Source organism: Geotrypetes seraphini, chromosome 1 (genome assembly GCF_902459505.1).
Source record: "Geotrypetes seraphini chromosome 1, aGeoSer1.1, whole genome shotgun sequence".
NCBI lineage: Eukaryota > Metazoa > Chordata > Amphibia > Gymnophiona > Dermophiidae > Geotrypetes > Geotrypetes seraphini.
The window spans coordinates 282947493-282967150 of NC_047084.1; the positions used below are offsets into that span (position 1 = coordinate 282947493).

At 42.6% G+C, this 19658-nt stretch overlaps 1 protein-coding gene across 5 annotated transcripts in view; it reads left to right on the plus strand.

Annotated features, from left to right (window-relative positions):
* The first annotated feature begins 752 nt into the window (after nt 1-752).
* The window catches only part of RNF24 (ring finger protein 24), a 116439-nt gene continuing 97533 nt past the window's right edge, over nt 753-19658 (plus strand). Inside the window, exon 1 of one of the 5 annotated variants that reach the window (XM_033952855.1) lies at nt 753-873. Coding sequence is in view for 2 of the 5 variants with exons in the window: in XM_033952819.1 (XP_033808710.1) it covers nt 11392-11411 (20 nt within the window). In the remaining 3 variants the exon portion in view is untranslated. Of the gene's footprint in view, nt 874-10128; nt 10636-11273; nt 11412-11687; nt 11993-19658 lie in introns of those variants that run through there. The other 4 variants (XM_033952828.1, XM_033952819.1, XM_033952810.1 and 1 more) reach the window with 4 other exon arrangements.

A 19658-nucleotide genomic window follows, 5' to 3' on the forward strand; every position in this document is an offset into this window, starting at 1 on the left:
GGTAAGCATCTATTGTGAGCCCACCGGGACAGATAGGGAAAATGCTCGAGTACCTGATTGTAAACCGCTTAGATAACTTTGATAGGCGGTATATAAATACCTAAAATAATAATAATAAATGTTCTTTCAAACCAACAGAATGCTTGGATATCACTCAGTTTAAACTGTCCCATCCCTCTCCTCGCAGACACATGCACATCGAGGGGCTGGAAACAATTCCATAATTCATGCTTTCCCCACTTGTTTAAAATAAAGACCTTAAAGAATTCAGAAGTTCAACAGGCTAGCAAGCTGACACACAGATCTCATGTGGTATAACTATGCATATGACAACATAATGGCAGCATTCAACTTTTTGACCAAACGTTCCAAATCTCATGTGAATAGCAGCCTAGCAGTGAGTGCACCACGGTCTCTTTAGAAATTAGTTCCTGGTACACATTCACAGCAACTCTTACAACACAATGCCTCAGCAGCACGCAGCTCACATCGAACTACCAAATGAAAACCTGGTGAATGGCAGCAGCATTCATATTCCTACTGTATGAATTAATTGCTGTTAGTGATTGCACAGCTGCCATTCAATTAATTGCTGAATATTGGATATTTCAAAGTACAGGATTAAGAAGCTGTTAGTGTGACTGGTTTGCTGCCATTTGTAATGGGCAATTACTTTTCACGAAGGTATTCTGCTATGTTCACTCCCTTAGCGGAGCCCCAAAGTGAGACATTTTCAGTTTGACATACCTTTTTTATGACACAGCAGCTTCCTCCAGAGCTGGCAGACTGATTCTTCATTTGCAATTACCCAGCGATTTCCCCCTTCAGACATAGTGCTTCAGCCACAGGCCAGTCAAGTGGATCACAGGAGAGGTAAGTGAATCAGGCCAGAGGGAAATTTGATAGTTAAGTGATCGCAAAATGATCGGTACACGATCGGTTTGCTTAGTGAATATAGCCCAAAGAATGTTTTTGGAACCCTGCTGTCATGGGGCCTAAATTCAGTCACCAGAGAGATAATGTTATAAACTTTAGGCACCAGTCACATGTTTAAAAAGTCAGTTCTCCATGGAACTAGCAAATCATGCACAACTGGTGATACTATAAAACAAGCAACTTAAATATATGGGGGTCAAAATTCAAAGAGATTTAACCAGGCAAGCCTGGCCAGTTAAATCAATTGTAAGGAGATATGCACTGATATTCAGCGACACTTAAGCAGTTAGAGCCACTGAATGTTGGCACTTAACTGCTAAAGCTGTATTTACACTAGGTTTCAGTTAGCATAAGTTTTCACACCCAAACATGGGCATGGAAATATGATATCACACCTCTTCTAAAAAAAAAAAAAATCTCACTGGCTCATTATCACCTACAAAACTCTTCTATTGGTATTCAAAGTACTGCAGACAAATGAACCCTTTTTCACGATAACTTACACCCTATACCCCTCTTAGAACAATCAGATCTGAACAAAACCGACTTGTCATTCCAACTTACTGCAAAGTAATACATGAACACAATCGCCAGTCCATTTTCTCAGTGCATGGTCCCATACTCTGAAACTCACTTCCTGTCACTTGTAGCCCCGATACACAAAGGGTTTCCATGCCAGTTTGACTCGTTAAAGCAGTCTTACTGGCGTGAAAAACCTCTTCCCGATGTTCAAAAGGGTTCTCGGTGGCTGCTACCGATCCTCGAAGCAGCCACTGAGAACCTTATGCAAATGCATCGCAAGACGCTCATTAGTATTTAAATAAGCTCTCCTTGTGATTCACATAAGAGAACAGCTTCCCTTTTGTAATCACTATTTTCTGGCAGCTCTAGAACTGCCGGTAACTGTTGTGTGTGTGTTATGCGCACATACACAATACAGGCACAACAGCAAAAATGTAAAAATTTAAAAAAGACACAGCCCTGTCAAACTACGGTGTAGTAAAAATAGTTCAGAAAGGTTACCATTAGCCATAATTTTTGCTGAAGGAGAAATGTACAGAATTCTGAGCATCTGAATAAACTCAATAGGAAATCCAAAATGTACCAGTACAACAAATATATATTTCCATTCTACCCGATCAAAAGCCTTTTGGGCATCTAAGGAGACAAATAAAACTAGAAAATTATTTGATTAGGCAGAATGAATTACATGGCAAAGCAAACGGGTTATTGCTAGAACCAAATCTGTTCTTTAGAAAACCAACTTGATCCTTGTGTCAATATAAGAGACTGACTAACTTTTTCTAATCTAAAACATATATAGTATTTTAGTGTAAATTTTGTAATCCAGGTTTAACAGATAGAAGGGACAATAATTATGAACAAGTTGAGGGTCTTTGCCAAGTTTGGGTATGACCACAATATTTGCTTCTAGGAATCTACCGGAGGAAACAGGTTGCACTATTAGAGCATGATAAAAATTTAGAAGTTTAGATGTCATAAAAGAAGAAAAGGATTTATACAATTCAGCAGGTATACCATCTAATCCTGGAGATTTTACAGAACGTAGGGCTTTAACGGCTGTTCTAATTTCACTGTGTTGAATGGGTTGGTTTAAATCCTGAAAATGTTGCGATTCAACTTGTAAGTCTTTCAGGAAGTTGCTGATATCATTTACCCCCACTCCCAACCTTTTACAAAACTGTGGCGCAGTTTTTAGTGCCTGCCACAGTGGTAACAGCTGACGCTCATAGGAATTCTATCAGTGTTGGAGCTGTTACTGCCATGGCTGGCGCTAAAAACCATGCTATGGTTTTGTAAAAGGGGAGGGGGGTTATTGAAGTAGAACATTCAGAAGTATACATAGATTTGTAAATTTTTTTACAAGCCATTAATATCTGAGGAGTGATGGTGTAAACCTCTCCATTGCTTAATAGGTGAACCTTTCAAGTAGGAAGCTAATAGTTTCCCTGATTTATTAGCTTCTGAATAATATACTGCACTTTTTGTTTGAATAATATTGCTGTAGAAATGTTAGATAACTTTGGCAGGCCACTGTTGGAAACAGAATACTGGGCTTGAAGGACCTTCAATCTGTCCCAGTATGGCAATTCTTATGTTCTTAACGAAGCATTATAGTGCCGTTTCATGCTTTGTAATTTATGATATGTAAATGTATCAAATTTTGAATATAAAGAAGATTCCATGTCATGTATATCTTTTTTATAGCTGTATAATAGAAGAATTTAAAGATTTACATTTGTGAGCTGCAAAGCTGATTACTTCCCCTCTGAGCCAAGCTTTATAGGACTCCTAGACAGTGATATATGAGAGATTAGGATCTTCATTATGGAACGTTCAGAGTAATCTTTGGATTTTTCTGATATATGGATGAAATCTTCATCTTGAAGTAGAGAACAATTAAATCTCCAGAAATTAGAGGTTTTCTTTTCCGTGGACCATTCTAAAGTACAAGTAATAACTGCATGATCTAAAACTGTTATTTTATGAATTTTGGCGCTTTTCAACCCTCTTTATTATTTTTTTTTTTTTCGTGTCTCTTCAATCTGCCCAATTAGCGAAGAAGCAGGTGAAAAAAAACCCAGCAGCAACTCGGGAACCTTTCACCTTTCGGGAAAACTCGGGTTTTCCAGGGGGGGAGGTTCGCCAACTAAGGGAATTTCAGTAGAGCTTCTGTCAAAGCCGTTCTAGTTATTTACTGACTTCCTTTCTGTGTTGGGGTTTAAAAAAAAAATAAAAAAATTTAGGAGTACTTTCAAGGGGGGGGGTCATTAGCTTGACTATAGTATTATAAATGCTTTTAACGAAACACAGATGCGTCCGAAAGAGGATTTGGAGGCTGGCGGTGATACACTGCAGGATATCCTCCTCTCTCTTTCCCTGACTTTAGCAGTGGGGCGGGTATCACGTTCTTGTTTACTCCCCTCCCCTTTATGTATATATGGGGGGGGGGCACCTCATTCTTTCATCCTCCTATGTATGCATATTTTGTGGGGGCGGCCACATTGAGTTGGCGGCCAGTGTTGGAAACAGGATACCGGGCTTGATGGACCTTTGGTCTGTCCCAATATAGCAAGTCTTATGTCCACATGTTCTTATCTTTAGATCCAAGGAAATACGTAATCTAATCTGGAATAAGTATGATGTGTAGCAGAAGAAAAATGTATAATCTTTCATTTAGTAATCTCCAGCAATCAGACCATCCATTTAATTGCATTAAAGATGTAGGGTGGATCTTACCTGAAGTTTAGTAGGTCAACTATTAGATGATCTAATATTGTGCCAAGAGGGAAGTTAGTCACCACCAAGAACTGTATAAAATATGAGTGATGTGGATTAAGCAGAACTCAATTTTTGGAAGAAAAACGGGTCATCAGAATTTGGAGCATACTGTATAGGTTAAGTGTAATAGGAGAACCATTTATTTTTCCTTTCAATCACGACCATCTTCCTTTAGAATCACAGACCTGGAAAGAAAGTTTAAATGGAAATGATTTACAAATGAGAGTAATTACTCCTTTCTTCTTTCCGATCGTAGGACATGTATAAGATTGATCAAATAATCCTCCAATAAATGTCTTAGCTTCAGATTCACTGAGATGGTTTTCTTGTACAAAACAGATGTCAGAATTAAATTTTTTCAGATATAGATTTATTTTTCTCTTTATGGGATTGATAAATCGCTGAACATTTAATGAAGATACATTAATGTTCAACATATCAATGCTGGAATGTGAGTGGAATAGCAGTCTGCAAATTTCAGCTTTGTATTCTTATTCAGAGGAAAGTGGCATTATATAACACTTTTTCATGTAAGCAAAAAAAAAAATGACAAAAGAGTAAGAAAAAAAATGAATAACTTATAATAATGGAAATGAAAAAGGAACACCAATTTTTAATCGGGGCACATGAATCCAGCAGGGCAGGGCCAGTATTGGGGGAGGGGGGAGGGCAAACAGGGCATGTCTCCTCTTTTCTAACTGTACCAGTCCAACGTCGCCCTCACCTTGGGTCTTGTGGACAAATCCATTTATGTTGCAGGGGACCACTGGTCATGGCAGTGATTCTCAACTGCTGCCTGCAGCTCCTTGCCTTGATTTCCTTCTGCCACAGTCTGTCCCCAGTGATGCAGCTTCCTGCTTCCGCCTGGATTGACTCAAGGAACAGCAGTGGGATTTGAACCCTGGCTTCCCTAGTTAAATAACATAACATCATACTTCTTAACCGTGTAACCATGAGTTCTATGCAGTTCACAAAAGATTATAAACTAAAAACAATTTAAGAATGACAGAAAGAAATTATTTGATCAAGTATTTTGAAAAGAAATAAGTTTTCAGTCGAGTTCTGAAATATTTATAAGAACAAGCTCCAAGCAATAACAATCGAAATTCTCTATCGTGTGAAGCTGCTTGGAATGCTAAAGTATGGTCCAGAAATTTCTTACTTTTACAGCTCTATACTGGCGGAAAGGTGAATAGGGCATGAGATTTTCTACTATTTTTATATTAACCATATAAAATGGAGCGGTACCATACATAACCTTATAGCAAAAGCAACCCAACTTAAACAAAACATGAGCCTCCATTGGCAGCCAATGCAATTCACAATAAAATGGAGCCACATGATCATATTTTTTAAGACCGTAGATCATTCTAAACGCTGTATTCTGAATCAATATGAGTCGAACCATGTCTTTCTTGGGAATTACTAAATACACAATATTACAATAATCCAAAAGACTCAATAATAAAGATTGTACCAGAAGTTTAAAAGCAGAAAACTCAATAAAAGGTTTAATGGTATGCAGTTCTCAGCTGCACTATGCTTCAGGTTTAGCTAGTGCAGAAGAATAATATAAAGAACAGTAGATCTGAAGCCACATGGTCATGTGGCATCCTACCCTAAAAATTGCTAGACAAATCATTCTATGATTTCCATTAACCACAACATTTCTGTTTAGTGATACTCACATGCCCACTGCTTGCCCCGAATCAGTAGTATGGAATGTTGCAACTATTTGGGTTTTGTCACGTACTTGTGACCTGTATTGGCTAGATGGAACATTGGTCCGACTCAGTAAGGCTATTCTTTTTTTTATGTTTAAATTTTTATTAAACTTTTAGGATATAACAAAGTGCAGAAGAGACAATAAACAGTAGGTACCTCAGTAACATAAAGATAAAACAAGAATCTCTCAACTGATACATATTTTAATTTAATTTAATTTTAATTTAATTTAATTCTTATATACCGCTAATAACCGTGAGGTTTCTAAGCGGTTTACAAAAATGAATGCATTAAAAGATACAATAAATAAGATAGGTACTTGGAAATTCCCTAACTGTCCCAAAGGCTCACAATCTAACTAAAGTACCTGAAGAGACAATTTATGAAAAATAAAGATAAAATATAAAGACAGAGATAGATATAGAGATAGAAATGAATATTTCACCAAGTAATGAATAAATAAATTTAAAGATAGAATTAAAAATAAATAAGTTAAATAAATAAAAAATAGAGATAAAAAATAAGTATCAAGAGAAATAAAAAATATATATTTAAAGTGTTCTCCCCTGCTGGATCGGGGGGAGGGGTGTAACTGTTATCAGGTGCCCTGCTGGAGAGGGGCTCCCGATACTGCTGCTGGTCTCGGTGAGCCATTGGCACCGCTTCTTTTGAAGTGTTCTCCCCTGCTGGATCGGGGGAGGGGTGTAACTGTTATCAGGTGCCCTGCTGGAGAGGGGCTCCCGATACTACTGCTGGTCTCGGTGAGCCGTTGGCACCGCTTCTTTTGAAGTGTTCTCCCCTGCTGGATCATATCTCCTCTCTAAACTGCCACGCCAAGCAAAATAACACAACACAAATATCTTCCCCCCTTGAAGCACCACAGATAGCGCTCCAAACCCCCTCCCACAACCCCCCAGTGCTCAGACATATAATGAACTCCTTGAGGCGAGCCCACTGTGGTTTCTGCAGATGGCCTGCCAAACCATTCCCCCCCCCTTTCCCACGCTCTCCATTACCCCCCTAGCCTGAAAATTAAATGAGCTGATATATTTTTGCCTTGCTCTTCAAATAACCATAATGCTGTGCAGCTAGACATTCCATCTGGACCTAAGCTGCCATTCCTCCTTTGTAGGTACCCCAGACCATTTCCAATATAGCACTAGGAGACATTTAGCTGCAGCCAGCCCCATTCGCACCACCTTAGTCTTCTAGGGACCACTGCGCAGATTATGTGTGCCCAACAGACAAGCCTTTGGTATTATTTGAACCTGATCCCTGATCCATTGTGTTAAAACAGTAGTGACTATAAACCAAAACCCCTTAACAGCAATATAGTCCCACCAAATATGTATGAAAGATCCTTGACCCTTTCCACGCCTCCAATACACATTACTGACTCCTGGGTACATACTATGCAAGCGCTCTAGGGTCAGATACAATCTTGTCAAAATGTTATACACATTCTCTTGCACCAGTATACAAAGAGATGCTTTCTGCACCTCAACACAAATCTGGGCCCAATCTTTGTTCGTGAACCTAGGCTGTAAATCTTGTTCCCATTTTTGTCTTAAAGGAAAATTAATCTGGTCTTGCCCTCTCAAGTACTTATAAAGCACTGAAAGCGGACGGGGTGCCATTCCCAACAAATCCCCTAAGTGTTCCAGATGTTCATGTACCTGTGGCTGTAAACCCCCCCCCCCCCACACACACACACACACAATCCATCCGCCTGCATAAAATGGTAAAGCTGCATATATGCAAAGAAATCACCACTAAGCTTGGGCGCCTTATTCACTAATGTATCAAAAGTAGGAATTTTCCCTCCCACCAGCACATCCCGAAATGTAAGTACCCCCAATTCTGCCCACTTGAGAAAGATGCCACTCTGCATTCTAACCCAAAACTGCAATTCCCCTCAAATAAGTGACATAGTAGAAATGCTCCCTCTGCCCCGCTCACTAGGGCGCAACATCTCCCAAATCTGCACTCAAATGCCTAAGAAAGGGGTTATGTACCTCCTGCTCAGAGTAAGATACCCAAAGGACAAGTTGGTATATAACTCTGTTCTATTTGTACCCCCGGCTTATACTCCGCTATGGCCCAGTCCAATATAAGATGAAGTTGCACGGCCCTATAATAACAAGTAAGATTGGGAACCAATTTCCCCCCTCCTCCCTTGCAACCCATAACACAGATTGACTTATCCTAGAGCATTTACCCTGCCATATAAAGGTCCTAAATTCCCTCTGCAACACCCATAACACCCCCCTAGATACCACAATGGAAGATGCTGGATTGGAATGCTAGGATTGTTTAGGAGACAAGTGTTAAAGGTTCCTATATATATATTTCAAAATATTGCATATAATGCTTTGTTCAATATGTTGTATTATTTTGGTGCATTATCATTTTTTGGCATATTATCAATTCTTGGAGTATACTTGGTGTGCATACTACCATATGTCACAGGAGTACTAGGTGGGATACAGCTGGTACAGTTGCACAAGAACCATAAAGTGAAGGACTCCTTCTTTACTGTGTTCAAAAATGTTCCACTGTCCTTTTACCACTGACATAAGTGTAGCCTCCTATCCCAAGAATTTTAACTTGCTCCATTATACCCTGCCCCACATCCTGATCTGATCAGTGTCCCACTTTAGCCTTCCCAAGCAGCTGAGTCACCAACCACCTAGGGCAGGGGTCAGAAACCTTTTTAAAGCAAAGAGACATTTTATCCTAAATGCCTGATCCAAAATTTACAAAGAGCCGCAATGGGTAGAGAAGGGGGCTTTGAGATATTCCAAATCTCTCACTCTTCCCTCCCCAAGGTCCAGCTTCTCTCCTCTTCAACCCCTCACAAGACTCTGTGCCACTCATCTCTCCCTCCCCCCAATAGCCAAGGCTCCCTTCCCTCTCCAGGCCCCAACCCTTTTATATCTCTCTCAACCCCACGATTACCCATCCCTCCCAAGGGCCTACCTAGGAACTGGGTCCAGCAGGAGGGGGGGGTCTTCGAGGCATGATCATGGCTCTCTCATGGCACCTCAACCCAACAATGCTCCCGCCCCCCTTTGCCATGTATAGGTAGCCCCTCCCCAGGGCCTACCGAAGTACATGGTAGTCCATCAGGGGCCTTTGTGGCAGGAGCACGGCCCTCTCACTCCTGCCTCTTCACAGCTGCTTTCTAAAATGGCTGCCTTGACCTTTCGTGGCTGCTCACGGCATTTCCTGTAGTACCGTGAGCTGCTGCAAGAGGTTGTGGCAGTCGTGAGGAGGCAGGAGTGAGAGGGCCACGCTCCTGCCACGAAGACCAAAGCTGGACCACCAGGTACTTTGGGGGCCTATCTATAGAAAAGGGGGGACCTATCTATAAAAGAGCCGCAGCCACATGTGAAAAGATCCGCAGGTTGCCGACCCCTGACCTATGGTAATGACTAGTATCAAATGTACAAAAAAAAATCATAAACATTAAATTTAAATCTCTCCACCACAATACTCTAAATAATCACTGTGAACACTCTCATAGCAAAGCAGGGAAAAACCTGAGATCATGGAGTGCCCGCAACGATGGTACTACTACACACACATCACAGGCTTAAAAAAATTCAATATCCCTATAAAATATTGTGACACCCTTATGCCTATCTTATACGTTTTTGCAAACCACCAAAAGTTTTGTTTTTTAATACATAACACAGCCCCCCTATGGAGGCCAGCATTTCATGGTCTATGATCACTTCATCAGTGTATTTGGGACAGGGTATCAAAGCTATCCAAATAACCTCTGGGTCATCCCTTAGGATGGCCCCTGAGCTCATCTTCTTAAATGCATCAGTTTTTATGAATGAGAATACTAGCAAAATTTTATGTGGCAAGCCAGCCCCATTTTTTCATAAGAATGTTAACTCTGTACATAAATTGCTTTGGAAATAAAGAAAAGACTCTAGATCTGCATTTCTAGAATTTTTCAGTTATAAGAACAGCTCTAAAGGTACAACCATTCTGTCACCGCCTGCAAGCAAAATAAAATTTGAGCTATGAACTGCATTTTCCAAAGCACACTTTCGACGTGATCAGGGTTATGAGCTGGGTTGCAGGGTGCTCCTTCCTGAAACAAGACGCGTGTACTAAGCCGTGGTCCCTGTCTGACGCGAGGATGAAGCAGCAGAGCTGAAGATTTAAAGCACAGCAGACAGGGGGGAGGAGAGAGGGAAGGAATAGGAGACGAGGAGAATTCCTGGGCGCTGCTGGCCTTTGCCTATCTCTCCTCCCCGTCTGTGTTCCCCTTCTCTTTCTGTACTGGCAGCAGGAAGAGGAGGGAGCTGATCGTGTGCTACGTGCAGAATTATTTTTTTTTGGGGGGGATGAAATAAGCAAAAGCGTCCCACCAGCAGCCAATGTATTTCACTGTTCAACCCAGCCCTCCGCAGCTCTTCTACTGTCACATGTGACTGACAGGCACCTTTATTTATTTCTCTCTTCCCGCTGGTATTTTTCCACGCCGCCTTCGTTGTTTGCAGAATCGAGCCGGAATCAACCCTCTTTATTTTTTTTTCTTGTCTCTTCAATCTGCACAATTAGCGAAGAAGCAGGTGAAAAAAAACCCAGCAGCAACTCGGGAACCTTTCACGCCTGGGCGGAGGGACGGCCCGTTGTCTGCGAGCTCGCCGGGTGAGTGTATGCGGTTTTCCAGGGGGGAGGTTCGTCAACTAAGGGAATTTCAGTAGAGCTTCTGTCAAAGCCGTTCTAGTTATTTACTGACTTCCTTTCTGTGTTGGGGTTTAAAAAAAATAAATAAAAAATTTAGGAGTACTTTCAAAGGGGGGGGGGGGTCATTAGCTTGACTATAGTATTATAAATGCTTTTAACGAAACACAGATGCGGCCGAAAGAGGATTTGGAGGCTGGCGGTGATACACTGCAGGATATCCTCATCTCTCTTTCCCTGACTTTAGCAGTGGGGCGGGTATCACGTTCTTGTTTACTCCCCTCCCCTTTATGTATATATGGGGGGGGGGCACCTCATTCTTTCATCCTCCTATGTATGCATATTTTGTGGGGGCGGCCACCTCATTCTTCTTCCCTTCTTTGTATATGTAAATATGTGTGTATTTTTTTTAGGGGGGCGGGACCTCATTCTTTTATCCTTTCCTCGTTATGTATCGGGGGGGGCAGCCAGACCCGCGTGATTTTTTTTCCTCTGCAAACCGCGACGGAGACAAATAGGGGGGGGGGAAGGAGGGGCAAGACTCCTTTCATTTATTAATATGTTTTTGAGGGGTGGGGGAGGCGTTGAATCTCCTATGTCTCCCCCCCCCCCCCCCCGTAGCTGTTGGCCCATGCAGAGACTCTCGCCTTGGAAAATGTCTACGTGGCCATGTGGGACTAACACCGTGTGAAGAAAGCGGGCGAAGGAGGCGGTTGCCAGATGTGCAGCTTCTCAGCACTGTTCGTACCATTAAAGTGTTAGCCTTCGCCTTCCCTCAGTCATCCCGCTAGGCTTTTGGAAAGTACCTATTTATTTATAGGGGTAGGGAGGGGGAGAGATTCTCTTTCTGATTTGTCCCCTCTCTCTGTCTCTGGAAATCTTTTTCTATCACGCCGAGCTGTGGTTGTAAACATTACACCATGTGATAGAGAGATGAATCATTGCAGAGAGCCATTGCGCCAAACGCAGATAGCCGGTGCCCCCCCCCCCCCCCGTGGCCTTTTTCACACCAGAGCGGAGGAAGTGTGATTACGGCCCTATCCTGCGATAATGGGAGGATGACAGACGGCCCCAGGGTCAGATGCTTCTGCCACTCACAGGGACCTGCCCCTGAAACTAAGCTGTGGCCCTGTTGGTTGCCGGATTCATCTATTACAGAGTGATTGCCGCTTATCCTGCCACGCCTCCCCACCCCTAGAAAAAGAGCACGTTTTCTGCTGCTAGCCTCTGCCGTAGTTCCGCCAGAAGCAGAAAGAATTTGCAGAGTGACTGATAATTCAGGACATAAAGACATCGAATCGGAGTTGTTCCGAATCATTTGGTAGGAACTTGAGGGGAGGGGAGGGAGGGGGGGGGGTTATTCCGGCTCTTCGGGTGAGTTGATGCCCATAAACTTCTAACTCTCCTAGACGTGAATTCTACTGTCTCTAGCTGCTTTGTTGCTTTCGCGTATCGTGAAAGTTTTTTGGGAAGACTCGCATTGTGATAGCTTTCAAATGTTAATATTTTGCTCTTCTTGAGAAAAGAATTGTGGCTGCCAGTGCTGGGTTAGTCCCTGTGCATAATTAGAAATAAGATGCAAGCAGGCTGTAGATGATACCTTTTCATTGGACTAGTGAAGTCGAATATATATTACCCATAACTTTGATTGTTGTCCCTGGCATCCCTTTATCCCCTTCTTGAGCAGAACGACTGGTTATGCTCTCTAGATCTCAAGGAGGCCTACACTCATATTCCCATTCATCCGGCCTCCCAGCAATATCTCAGATTTCGGGTGGGGAATCTGCATTATCAATACAGAGTGCTGCCATTTGGCCTGGCTTCATCTCCCAGAGTGTTCACCAAGTGTCTAGTAGTGGTAGCAGCAGCTCTGAGGAACCATGGTCTTCAGGTATTTCCCTACCTCTACGACTGGCTCATCAAAGATTCAACATCTCAAGGGGTTATTGTAGTGACCCAATGGACTACCTGGTTCCTACAAAGTTTGGGATTCGAAATCAACTTTCCCAAATCCCAACTTCAGCCCTCACAGAATCTACAATTCATCAGAGCTGTTCTGGATACTATTCAACTCGGAGCATTCCATTCACAACAGCGTCTGGTACTTCTGGGTCACATGGTCTCCACAGTACACGTGACTCATTTTGCCAGACTTCACCTCAGAATTCCTCAGTGGACCCTAGCATCTCAATGGATGCAGGTTTGTGACCCATTTTCTCGACACTTTCTAACAGTCACTCCTTCTTTGAAGCAGTCTCTCTGTTGGTGGATGCTCTCTTTCAATCTCTCCAGAGGCTTGCTTTTTCAAAAAAACCCCATCAGAAGGTCCTCACGACAGATTATTCGACCTACGCCTGGGGCGCTCATCTCGATGGTCTCCATACACAAGGCAACTGAACCAGTACGGATCGTCAGTGTCATATCAATCTGTTGGAACTCAGAGCGATCCTCAAAGCTCTTAACGCTTCTTCACGACCAGGTAGTCCTCATTCGGATGGACAACCAAGTCTCCATGTATTATGTCAACAAACAGGGAGGGACGGGATATGCCTCCCTTTGTCAAGAAGCTCTGAAAGTTTGGGACTGGGCAATCTGCCACAACACCTTCCTCAAAGCTGTGTACATCCAAGGGGCGAAGAATTGTTTGGTGAACAACTTGAGTCGTCTTCTGCAACCTCACGAATGGACTCTCCATTCCTCACCTCTTCGTCACATTTTTTCACAGTGGGGAACACCTCAGATAGACCTCTTTGCAGCTCCACACAACTACAAACTGCCTCAGTTCTGCTCCAGGATATACTCTCTTCATCGCTTCGAGGCAGATGCTTTTCTTCTGGAATGGATGAATCTCTTCCTCTATGAATTCCCTCCATTCCCTCTCATTCTCAAGACTCTGGTCAAGCTAAAGAACGATCATGCCACCATGATTCTGATTGCTTTTCGGTGGCCGAGACAACCTTGGTACTCCCTTCTACTTCAACTCAGCAGCAGGGAGCCATATCTTCTTCCAATTTTTCCATCTCTGCTTACACAGAGTCAGGGATCTCTTCTTCATCCCAACCTGCAGTCTCTACACCTGACAGCTTGGTATCTCTCAACATGACTCCTCGGCAGTTTTCTCAACCTGTCAGAGACATTTTAGAGGCTTCTAGGAAACCTACCACTAGACAATGCTATCACAAAAATGGACTAGATTTTCTACGTGGTGTTTTTATCATGATAAGGAGCCCCAACATTCCTCCTTATCTTCTGATTTGGATTATCTTTTGCACTTATCGACTTCTGGCCTCAAGTCTAATCGATCCTAGTCCATCTCAGTGCAATTACAGCTTTCCATCAGCCTATCGAAGGGAAACCCCTCTCTGCTCATCCAGTGGTTTCCAGATTCATGAAAGGACTTTTCAATGTCAAACCTCCTCTCAAACCTCCTCCAGTGGTTTGGGACCTCAATATTGTTCTTTCTCAGCTTATGAAACCTCCATTTGAACCTATTGACAAGGCTCATCTGAAGTATCTCACTTGGAAAGTGCTGTTTCTCATTGTCCTCACTTCTGCTCGACAAGTCAGTGAGCTGCAAGCTTTAGTTGCTGATCCACCTTTCACTGTCTTCCATCATGACAAGGTGGTTCTTCGTACTCATCCTAAATTCCTCCCTAAAGTAGTATCAGAATTTCATCTCAACCAATCCATTATTCTTCCAGTGTTCTTTCCAAAGCCTCATTCTCATCCTGGAGAAATAGCTCTTCATACTCTGGACTGTAAACGTGCTTTGGCCTTCTATTTGGAACGCACCAAACCACAAGAACTGCTCCTCAACTTTTTCTATCCTTTGATCCAAATAAGTTGGGACATCCTATCTCTAAGCGTACCATCTCCAATTGGATGGCTGCTTGTATCTCATTCTGCTATGCCCAGGCTGGATTACCCCTACACAATAGAGTCACAGCCCACAAAGTTCGAGCAATGGCAGCTTCAGTAGCTTTCCTCATATCTACACCTATTGAGGAAATTTGTAAAGCTGCTACTTGGTCCTTGGTTCATACTTTCACTTCTCACTATTGTCTGGATATTTTCTCCAGACGGGACGGACAATTTGTCCAAACAGTATTAGAACATAAGAACATAAGAAGTGCCTCCACTGGGTCAGACCAGGGGTCCATCGCGCCCAGCAGTCTGCTCCCGCGGCGGCCCATCAGGTCCATGACCTGTAAGTGATCCTTTGTCTAAAATCTTTCAATCCCCATTTTTTTTCAAAATTTATTCTCCTAAATTGTCCACACTCACACCATCCCATTCTGGTTAGCTTGGAGGTCACCCATATGTGCGAATAGGCTGCCTGCTTGTCCTGGGATAAAGCACAGTTTCTTACCGTAACAGGTGTTATCCAGGGACAGCAGGCAGCTATTCTAACAACCCACTCACCTCCCCTGGTTGGCTTCTCTGCTAGCTATCTTAAGTGAGGAGATGCGCCCTACACTAGGCGGGAAGGCACTCGCGCGGTGCGGTCAACTCGAAACTTCGAGTTTCTTCAAGCAAGTCTGCTTGCGAGCTTCCGCATCTGGGCTCCGTTGATGACATCACCCTTATGTGAGAATAGCTGCCTGCTGTCCCTGGATAACACCTGTTACGGTAAGTAACTGTGCTGTATATACTCCAATATAAGCTGAGATTTTGGGGCCCAAAAATGGGGGTCTTGGCTTATGTTTGGGCCAGCACCCACCCGCTCCTCTCCTGGACTTGTTGCAGGCCTCCGCCGGGTTGCCAGGCTCTGCACCCTGTTCCCCCTCCCTGCCCTGTCCATTGTATCTCCTGTCTGCCAGTTATCCTGCATGCCACCGCGCCTTCCGTATGACCCGCTTACCCGGAATCCCTGGTGGTCCAGAGGTATAGCGGGCAGGATTGAGCTTTCCGTGCTCCTGTCCTGCTGCTGAGCCTGTTGCTGCCGTGAGTTCTGGTGGTTCAGCTGTACACTGCTTTCCAGCGTTGAGTGGCTTCCTGAATGGCTGCCCTGAGTTCTCGTGAGTCTTGCAAGAACGCTGGGCAGCCATTCAGGAAGCCACTCAGCTGCCGCAAGTTCTGGTGGTTCAGCTGTACACTGCTGCCCGGCGCTGAGCGACTTCCTGAATGGCTGCCCTGACTAAGGAGTCAGTCTGGTCTCTAAAAGTTAGATGAGAGACCAGAGTGGCGACTAGAATTTTTGAGTTATTAATCTTAAGTTTCTCACCTGTGGCCAGCAGCAGGTCATGAATTAAGTTGCTAAATCAAAGTATTTCAGTCTTTAGTATTGAGTTTGAGGAAGTTTTTCTGTGTCTTTACGCTCAGATCTTTGCTACCCTATCGTACCTTATGAGGATCATTGTCAAAGGACTCTTATGCAGACAATATCCTTCTCCTTTGTCCAAAGAGAATATGAGCTCTACGAACGTGGAGATGATGTGATATACAAACCTAAGGATTAGATTAGATTAGATATAAACAGGTACTAGGGATCTGGATTGGCCACTGTGAGAACAGGCTACTGAGCTTGATATACCATTGGTCTGACCCAGTAAGGCTATTCTTATGTTCTTATGAGAGGAAGAAAACATTATATCCTAGACCAGGGGTAGGGAACTCTGATCTTCGAGAGCCGTATTCCAGTTGGGTTTTCAGGATTTCCACAAGGAATATGCATGAGATCTATTTGCATGCACTGCTTTCAATGCATATTCATTGGGGAAATCTTGAAAACCAGACTGGAATACGGCTCTCAAGGACCGGAGTTCCCTACCCCTGCCCTAGACCCTTAACTCGTATATTGAACAAGAAAATGAATAGGGGAGAGCCTTGCGATACTCTGCAGAGTGCCTTCCAGTTGTGGGATTTTTTTTATTTCCCTTTCTCATTTCATATATTCTATTTCTCAGGAATTCTGCAAACTATTTTAGTACAGTTCCATTTGTTCAACTTTGATAGTAATAGTGAATGATCTATAATGTCGCATGCGGCTGAGATATTAAACTGCAGCAATACCATTTGTTTGCCTCTACTTAGGAAGGACTTCACAGAGACTCTATACTATGCATTGTCCGGAAACCGTGTTGCAAGCTATTAAAACCATCAGTCAGGTTTAGAAAGTCTGATAGCTGTTTATTAACACAGAATTCTAGGAGTTTGGCAGGCCATGGTTAACAACTGTCTTTTCCCGTTGCCTTGGGTAAAGGTGTCGGAGCGATGGTTGATATTTGGGTATATGCCTTTCTTTAGGCTAATGATAACAAAATCCATCAGCCATAACAAGAACTCAGGAGAATGTCCTAGCTAGCATCTTTGTTGGGAAGATATCTAAACAGCAGGAATTTTTTGAGAGTCTCCTTATTAAGTTTGAGATTTCATGTGAGGTGACAGTTGAGAATTCATTGGTTGGAATACCTTCATTGCATCAGGTCTACCTCATATGTTCTAGTTGATCTATAATCTCATTCCAGCATTCCTCAAGTGGTATCTTATTACGCCTTAACACAGGTTTTGCAATGGTGGTGGTTACTTTTTTGGGTAGTTTTAGGTAGAAATTTAGAAGATAGTGATTGAAGCAGATAACTAGTTTCCATTTAATATGATCTGTCGGGGAAAATTATGGGCCTTTGGATATACTAGAGATGAAGTCTTAAGTAGTGATCATCCTTATGAGTTGGATTGCATGGGAGAGTAGCAATATTTAAATGTTTTAGTAGACTTTTAAAGGAACGGATTTTGGGGTCCTCATGGAATTCCAAGTGTAGATTTAGATTATGTAATCTGGTATAGTAAAGAATTGTGTAGTGAACCTTTCAATTACAGAGGAGGCAATAACTTACTTTTATAAAGTTATTGCTTCCTCTGTAATTGAAAGGTTCACTACTGTTATCTTTTTGGGCAAGTTTCACACAAGATATAGTACCAGTTTTCAAGGCTGTGCTTGTGGTTCTTTCATCCATATGCATTGGTTTTGTGTATATTTATTATAGTGAGACTTTAGAGATATGCCAGCAGGGTTCTTAACTGCTGTCATCCAAAAATAAAGAAGACCCAGACATGTGAGGATGGCAGCGAGGGAAGAGTGGGTGACTCACCCTCCTCCGTATGCGTAGCCTCATTCGCACCCAGATTCTTACTTCCCTCACATTAATATACTCTCCCAGTTACTCTCTACAAAACACCCCCATTTACTCACAACATAGGAATCATTGATGGACATCTCACTCACTCAAAATTTCACCCAGTTTTACCCATCAAACATGGGTCAGGTTTTGCTTCTGGTGTTTATGAAAATAGATTTACTCTTTCCCGGTAGCTGGTTTAAACCTGATTGGAGTCTTGGAAGCCTGTGATTGCAACTGTAGAAAGTCTAAATTTGTAAACATAGCAGCCAGATTCTTGGCCTAGTCTGTGCACTGTGTGTGTGTGACAGGATACTGAGGTTTCATAGGAGCTGAGTGCTCGTGTTTCTGGAGGAATGCCAGCATATAGGAGCTCTACTCTTTGCTGTGTAGTAGAGTCCTTGCTTTGGTCTCTGAAGGTCATGAGCTCTGCTCTCTGACATTCCTGTTTTATGAATTTGGACCATACTAAAAACTACTTGCATAATCTGGCAACTGCTCTCTTGAGGCTTTACACATGAGTATAGATAACATGGATTCTATTAGCAAAACCCCAACCAAAATGCATGCTGCTTGTTCAGTCTGCTAATACATTGAAAATATGCATTAGTCTCTGAGGACAGGCAGGAACAGATGATCCATTTCTGAACTGACGTGTTCACATCCAGTTGGAGTTACTAAATACAGAATGTTACAAGAAGGGGGCAGAACTCTGTGATGTTGAGGTGCTTATTTTTAATGCAGAGAACTCCAACTGTCGAGAAGAGAGGCTTTTAGAATTAGAGCAGCTGAAGAATGGAATCATCTGTTAGCTATATTAAAAAGAGAGCCCTTCTGCCCGAGTTTGAAAAATTGGTTGGCTTTTTCCTTGCTCTAGATATGTAAAAGTATAATTTAGTGCCATTTTATAGAATGTTGGTTATCTGCTGTTCTACATCTCAATTTCCTCTTTTCCTGAAACCTTCTTCCTCCTTGGTTTTCCTCCTCAATCAGGACCTTTCCAGGGGCTCTCATTCACAGCTGCCTCGGGTTTTTCCATTTTAGTTCCCTCGATGATTTAGCCCAGCTATGGCAGCAGTAATTGACTAGAGAAGCAAAACTGAAAGACTGCAATTCCTTCTGATGCCTGGACTGGTCCCTATACCATCCAAGTCAAGGAGCAGGAACCACTTCAGCAATTGAACCTGGGACTTCCATATTGCAGCACACAGTGTTAAGCGCTACTGGGACAATGGGGTCATCCTAAGACTATTTGACTTTTGCTACCTCTAATGCTTATCTTTTGAGTTCTGCCATCCTTTGAACATAAGCAGGAAATAATGATCTTTCCATTGTTACTGCTGCTACTGGAATGTTTGCAGCATGGTGAACTGGAACTGATGTTTGCTCTAAGCACAAACTTGATTTATCAGAAAGCAAATTTTGCATAATTCACAGAGCAGTTAGACAAAGAACTCTCACATTTTTTGTTTTGCCCCAGCTCTTATGTGTTCATCTCTGAAAGAGATATTGATGTTTACAGGTTTTGAAAACATGTCCTACATAGCTATTCCTTCTTCATGAATATTATTGATGTTATGCATTATTGGATACATGGAACAGCTGAAGAATGGACTCGTGCAAAAGAGATGCATAGAAACAGAAAGCATGTTTTAAATATGTCCTTTTTCAACACTGCATCAAATATAGAAAATTTATGTACAGTAGAATAATAATAATAAAACCCAAAAGCTGTGAAGAAACAGCCAGTGTAAGATGGCCCTGGTCTTCAACATACCAACCGGACTTGAGAGGTTGTGGTGCCCTGGACCAGTTGTTGTTTTTGCATCCCTCTGCCACACCCCCACCTCCCATGGTGCCAAACAAAAC